At 37.3% G+C, this 7,207-nt stretch overlaps 1 protein-coding gene across 1 annotated transcript; it reads left to right on the top strand.

Moving 5' to 3' along the window:
- Positions 1-571: 571 nt before the first annotated feature.
- Positions 572-4,597, top strand: LOC137730319 (pyruvate kinase isozyme A, chloroplastic-like). The gene is made up of 8 exons (XM_068469387.1): positions 572-1,362; positions 1,450-1,537; positions 1,631-1,821; positions 1,982-2,100; positions 2,332-2,575; positions 2,686-2,920; positions 3,269-3,579; positions 4,343-4,597. Exons 1-8 carry the CDS (start codon positions 841-843, stop codon positions 4,568-4,570), a joined length of 1,938 nt encoding a protein of 645 aa, XP_068325488.1. The 5' UTR covers positions 572-840; the 3' UTR covers positions 4,571-4,597.
- The last annotated feature ends 2,610 nt before the right edge of the window (positions 4,598-7,207 follow it).

Genomic DNA, 7,207 nt, shown 5'->3' with positions numbered 1-7,207 from the left:
TTGAACACCATGTACATACAATATCTATGTATTGGTTATGAATCTGTGGCATGGATTTTCTCCAAAACAAAAATCCAAAGAAGCCAGGGCACGGTCTCTTTGCTATCTATCAATATGTTCTCTGTTTTGCTTTTAGAGAGTTTTTATGACATCACATGGTAAATACAGATTCAAAAGTTGGTATAATTTTTTAACATGTTGCAAGCATTGGATGAATTGCTAACGCCATTAAAATTATGCATTGATTTCTCTTAAAAAGAGTTAAAATTTCAATATAAAACTAATTAGCAATACAAGACAAACTACTTATATGCACAAATTATGTCTCTTGTTTTCTTCAGGTGAGATTCTACCCCCGACATGCTTTAGGACCACCAATGAATTAATTATTAAACACAACTTAACCCCTACCCAACTCGGGAAGGGTAGTTGACCGTTAAAATTAGGACACCCAGTGGTGAGTCCCTACTCCCTACCGCCCTTTTCATTTGGTCCCCATTGTTCAAATATTTAATGCCTGAAAATCAAAAACTAACTCTCTCTTTGTCTTTGATCCCATGTTCTCCTCTTTCTTGACGAATATTCTTACACACTGTGAAGCCTAATTCCTCCTCTGCCTCTGCCTCTGCCTCCTCCTCTTCTTCTTGTAATCTCCGAACAAAGTCCGAACCTTTACGGAGTTTTCGATCCGATAATCCTCAATATTCATCACAAAAACTTGATTCCTCGCAACCCTTTATTCCATTACTCACAAAGATTCAGTCTTTCTTCTTATCTTGTTTTTCTTTCTGGTATTTGATCAAGAAAGTTCATTTCACATTCGATCTGTTCATCGAATCCATGGCGGTCGCGGGCCATTCAATCCAGACGTCTTTTGGTATCAAAGCTAAGAACCCAAGTGCCAATTTAGAGAAAAATGTTTTTGCGGTGCCAGTTTTGCATCATGGGTTGTCTTGTAATGGGAAGAAATTGAAAGGGAAAGTTGGTAACAGAGTGCAGGCGGCACAGGTGGATTTAGAGGCGGCAGAGAGTTTGAAAATTTTGAAGAGTTTGGATCTTGATGCGGTGTCGGAGAGGGAGTTGAGGAAGAAGGGGTTTTTGGGGTTGAGGAAGACCAAGCTTGTGTGCACAATTGGGCCGGCTTGTTCTTCTTTGGAGGATTTGGAGAAGTTGGTTTTGGGAGGGATGAATGTGGCAAGGCTCAATATGTGTCACAACACGCGGGAGTGGCACCGCGACATCATTCGGAAGATCAAGAGATTGAATGAGGAAAAGGGGTTTTCTGTTTCAGTTATGATCGATACTGAAGGCACTCAGATTCATGTTGTTGATCATGGTGATCCATCCTCTCTTAAAGTTCAGGTTAGGAGAGTTGCCCTTTCATAACTTTTATCCTGAGAAAAAAAAGGAAGGTAATTTGATTGAATTGTATTTTTGTTGGATTATCAGGAGGATTCAGTCTGGCTATTTACAAATGAAAAATTTGAGGGTTCTCTTCCGTTCACAGTACAAGCAAATTATGAAGGTTTTTCTGATGGTCAGTGGCATAAGTGCGAATTGTACAATTGCAGTTTTATTGGAGTGGAAAATGCATTTTGCAATGATGATATCCATGTAATTTTTTTGGCAGGTATCAAAGTGGGTGATGAACTTGTTATTGATGGTGGAATGGCATGCTTTGAAGTCATAGAAAAATTAGGAAGCGACCTGCGTTGTAAGTGCACAGACCCCGGTCTATTCCTGCCTCGTGCCAAATTCAGCTTCTGGAGAGATGGGAAGCTTGTGGAGAGGAACTATGAGCTCCCAACTCTGTCTACTAAGGTATCTGTACAACGTTCTTACATTTCCATTTTTCGAATTGTCCGGCCTTTCTTAATGAAAGTAAATTTTTCTGTTAAGTTTATTTGTTCATGTTTACTTACATTCTTAGATCTTAAATAATACATTTTGATGCTCATGTTCATTTTGTTTTCATCTGCAGGATTGGTCCGACATTGAATTCGGAATCTCTGAAGGCATTGATTTTATTGCCATGTCATTTGTAAACGATGCGGAATCTGTGAAGCATTTGAAGAATTATCTCTTCACCAAATCAGCCAAGTAAGGCAGTAGACAATTATGGTTCAACATTTTATTATTTCATTGGAAATTTTCTTCCTTGCATGATGTGATGGATTCTTTGAACAATATGATAATGGCGTCAGATTCTCAAGTAAATAACGATTTGAGTCAAGCCGTTCTTTTAAGAACCCACTTATTATACCGGCACCTCTTGCAATTATCATTTGGAATATCAACATGAAAACTTAGATTTCTGATTTCCCTTTGCAGATCCATTAGAGTTTTGGCCAAGATTGAGAGCTTGGAATCCCTTCAGAATTTGGAAGAAATCGTAGAGGCTTCGGATGGAATCATGATTGCGCGAGTTGACCTTGGAGTTGAGATCCCACTTGAACAGATTCCAACAGTCCAAGAAGAAATAACCAATCTCTGCCGGCAGCTAAACAAGCCAGTAATTGTAGCTTCTCAGTTTCTTGAGTCAATGATCGAGTATCCAACTCCAACTCGTGCTGAGGTACAATTAGGGTGCTCCTAGAACTACTGTAATTATGATGATTATTGTTGTTGCATGGGGAGCCGCAAGAGAGAAAATTAATCACATTATAATGGTTACCTTCTCAAAAGGTTGCAGATGTTTCTGAAGCTGTTCGACAATATGCAGACGCGTTGATGTTAGCTGGGGAATCAGCAATTGGATTATTTGGAGAGAAGGCTCTTTCTGTCCTTCAAACGACCAGCAGTAGAATGGAAACATGGAGTCATATGGAAAACCGGCAAGGTTCTCTCCTTCAGCGCCAACTAGGAGTCTCGTTGCCTGACCGCATTGCTGAGCAGATATGCAATTCTGCTGTTGAAATGGGTACTTTCTTTTCTTCCACATCCTCTTTTTTCCAAATTTTAAATATCTTGTGAAAGCCAGCTAACGAGCGACTTAGATTTATAATAAATTAATAGTCCTGCTGAAGAACATTGAATTTTCTTCTATGCTGGTTTACGTTATTAAAAAGTTAAAAACTTCGTACGAACTTGTCAGAGTTGTATCGGTAATTGATTGTTGAATCTGAGAAAAAAATACAAATGATGTTCACGATGTTCACTTGTTTGAATCTATGAAAGTAGAAACCAGTCAAGGAAGAATTTTCAGAGTCTAAATATTATGTATTTGTGCACATAAGTTACAATTAGTCAACTTTTTCTGTATGTGCAGCTAACAACCTTGCTGTGGATGCAATCTTTGTGTACACCAAGCACGGGCACATGGCATCGCTCTTGTCACGAAACAGACCAAACCCTCCCGTATTTGCTTTCACAAACGATGAAAGCACCCGTATGGCTCTGAATTTGCAGTGGGGAGTGATCCCTCTTCTTGTCAATCTATCGGATGATATGGAGTCTAACATCTCAAGCACCATCCATCTCATAAAATCAAAGGGATTGGTGAAAGAAGGAGATTCGGTCTTGGTGGTCTCGGATGTCGCTCCTTCCCGCGCTACTCCAATGGCATTCCAATCAATCCAGGTGAAGACCATTGTTTAGGAGGAAAACTTCCTTTTCGTTCATGGTAATGTATAACCACAAACAATCTCCACACGTACTAAACAAAACATAGTATTGGAATCTTAGAGTCCATGGAATTACTGGAAGGGAATGTTTGATACATAGAATTGTCTTGGCTTGGACTAAATGTAAGTATTGCCTTGGGTTAGGTTGATTCCATTTAGACCCCTTGTTTTAAATGGCCTAAAATAAGCTCACATAGGAAACTTTTAATCCAAGCTTATCCCGTTGTTGACTAACTCCATGTTTGGTCCATGCTGAGATTGGTAATAAATAGCCCAATCCAGTCCTAGTTCATCAATCAAACGCTCTTAAATGTATCCGCGTTCCAATAACACCTTAAGTTGTGTATCTTTCCTCAACTGAACTCAACTTAGGGAAAGTAAAATTCCACCTTTTCTTTTATTCCCCTCTCCTCCTTTTACCAACACGCCGCCTCCTGCCAAATGAAATATGATCGGTTCCTTACATGGAGTCATTCCTCCTCGTAACTTAATAACAATTTGACAGTAGATGTATGTCCGCTTATATTTGTTTTTTTCCCTGTTTTTCGTTCCCAATGAGCGATGACTTCTTACATGTAAGGATCCAAATAATTTGTTCACGTATTCCCCACCATCCAAGATGATGCCCATCTCCTTCACCATAACACCACATGAAATCGAAATTTAATTCCTCTAAAATAGTCTACGTACATTTCATTTTTCCTTTACTTCGATCTCAGGTCATCGTCATCAGCCACGCTGGCCAGCTTAGAAATAGGCATGTCCCATTTCTTGCCTCTCAAATCGCTCACCTTGCTGCTAAGTGTGGTGAGGCCTTCACAAAGGTTGCTGGCATGTCTGTGTCCAGTAAGAAGCTTGACAAGGACCCTAACCCCTCGAAGAACCGCTGGATCGTTGAAATTTTATTGTTTTTGGCCGAAAGTTTATTGTCGTTTTCTTTTTTTTGAAGGTTTCTAGACAATTTGACTGTCATCGCATCGGCCGATTTCTTCAAGGATAGTGTGGAAGAGTTGAGCAGACAAAACACTGTTGTGTGATAGACTCATTCAAGTCATCTTTTGTTGCTATCCAAAAGGCTCTAAGTCTAAACCCTAAAGAAACGTAATATATATTCAATAAATATATATAAGTCAATTCCTTTATGCTAATCTATGTATCCGTGGCGCTTTGCGCAGAATTCATGCTAATATTCTCTATATCGTTCTATGCATTTCATTTTCCTTTTATGACATTGATCTCAGGTCATCAACATTAACCAACTTGCCCATATTACAAATAAAAGCGCTCCGTTTCGTGACTGAGATCGATGTATTCATTTGAGAAGGAGCTGAAGGATCTCAGGTCATTGCCTGGTGTGAAGAAGCTTGAGAAGGAGAGCTTAAAGTACTTCGACAATGGAGGCTTAAGCGATTTTTTTTTTATGTATTTTATGGATATTTCTGGGTCTGTTTTGAGTGTTATCATACATAGCCCGGGGTTAGCATTGGCTTCCATGGATGGTGAAGGCACTTAGCAGACAAAAGCTCTTATGTTAATGAACTTTTTGTTTCTACAAATTGGGATAGTAAAGTTAATTCAAAGCTTAATCATTTTGCAGATTTCACATGATAGGACACGATCGATTGTCCGACTGTCTGATACATAAGAAATTATATTAGTGAGATACTGAAATAGCATTCGAAATGGAGAAAAACTTGTCTGCACCAAAGTAGAGAGATTAGAAAAAGGTATACCGTATACCTCTTCAAACAGTCTTCCGAAAAAATTGAATAAGAATTAATGCTAAAAAACAATGACTAAAACTGAAACACACTTTTACACTCACACTTATTATCAGTTTCCAGATATATTAAATGTACAAAAAAACTACCAAAATAACCATATTTACCATATAATCAACAATCAGTTCAATCTTAAGAAATCAAATGAACAAAAGCTTAAAAGTTAAAGCATTGAAGTTTCACTTAAAGATGGTTCTTTATACATTCTTTGCCACAAAATCACCATTTAAACCTTCATAATTAATCTTGTCTAAAAAACCACTTTTTGTTAATATCAAAGCAAGTCCATTTAACCTTTCAAGCAACTAGTTGATCACAAGTATGATTTTAATAATTTTTTAACTTTGAGAAACTCATTTCCACATACGCAACAATAATAGGTATAATTAACAAAATTCTGTGTGCAATGCTTACAATCAAGAAACAACGCACCCTCTTCAAGTAGTTTAGTGCGTCAATAAATGTCTTCCTTTCTTTAGGCAAATGCTCTCTAAAAAGTTTCAACTCTACAAATAACGCATCCCTATCAACATCAAAGAACTCACATTTCTTAAGAAAGTTATGAAGACAATGTTTGTGGTGGATGAGGCCTCATATAATATACAATTTGTAATTTTTTTTCAAAGTAGAAGAGTTGGAAAAGAGGGAATTGTGAGTCTCACTTGAATTTTATTTTTTTCGATCACATTATGATATAATAATGTGTAATATCAGGGATACTAAATTTAAAAAAAAATATAGTTGTTGATAATTGAATTATTACTTAAATATTGATTAACGTGCTTATTTCCTATCACTAGTACAAAAACATACTTGTGCGACGGCAACTTGCGTGACAGAGCAAATTGCGTCGTGCAAAGTATGTTTGCGTAACGGTGACAACAAAACGTCACACAAAGACATTTTGCACAACAGAACTTTGCACGATGAAGGCTGGCGTCGCACAAAACAGTTTTGCGCAACACCAACCTTCGTCGCGCAATGTTGGGAAAAAGCGGTAAAAGTCTTGGTTTGGCACCAAAAGCTCTATGCGTCACGTAAAACTACTTTCATTGCCCTTGTGCGACGGTTGACGCACGACGAAGGCTTCGTTGGGCTAATTTTCAAGCAACGTTTTTTGACTTTGCGCGACGAATGTAATATTCGTTTCATAAGCAAGTTAACAGTCCAATATATATGTATACATATTCTCTAAGGAAAGGAATTCTCATTTTTTTTCAAAAAATTGGGATTAATTATGAGGTTCACTCTACATCGAACTTCAATAATCGAAATAGTCTATTTTTAAATTATTCGTTCATAGATCATCTTTCCAAATAATCAATTCAATCCGAAATCATTTACTCATTTTATTAGCATTGATGAAATTTCAATGTTTCTTAAAACATAGTGTTTGTCAATTTCTTTTAATTCAATTACATGTCTCAAACATTTCCAATTTGGCTAATATTTTGCAAGAATGATATAGGAAGTTCAACTTAAAAAATAGATGGTTCGAATTGTTGAAATTCAATATAGAGTGGGTTCCACAACTAATTCTCATTTTATCAAAAAATAGAGGTCCCTTTAAATAAAGGACCTACACACACGCACACTCACCTGTATAATTGAGTGACTTCAAAGTAAAATCTAGATTCAGACCTCATTTGTCATTTTCAGTAAAAATGAAAGGGATTATAGGACCACAATATATAATAAAATCCACGGCATCTATGGCGTGTAAGATCATATCATGTGACTATAAACTTCCAAAAGAAAACGATACATAATTCTCTCACCTGTTGGCTTCTAGTCTGCCTTTAC

The sequence above is a fragment of the Pyrus communis genome, chromosome 3 (genome assembly GCF_963583255.1).
Source record: "Pyrus communis chromosome 3, drPyrComm1.1, whole genome shotgun sequence".
NCBI classification, from domain to species: Eukaryota; Viridiplantae; Streptophyta; class Magnoliopsida; order Rosales; family Rosaceae; genus Pyrus; species Pyrus communis.
Note: the sequence above shows the minus strand (reverse complement) of the source record. Positions and strands in the feature narration are given on the sequence as shown.

Coding starts and splice junctions, on each gene's coding strand:
- LOC137730319 (XM_068469387.1), top strand. CDS start 841: ATGGCGGTCGCGGGCCATTCAATCCAGACGTCTTTTGGTATCAAAGCT. Junction 2,576..2,685: donor CAACTCCAACTCGTGCTGAG/GTACAATTAGGG, acceptor CCTTCTCAAAAG/GTTGCAGATGTTTCTGAAGC. Junction 2,921..3,268: donor CAATTCTGCTGTTGAAATGG/GTACTTTCTTTT, acceptor CTGTATGTGCAG/CTAACAACCTTGCTGTGGAT.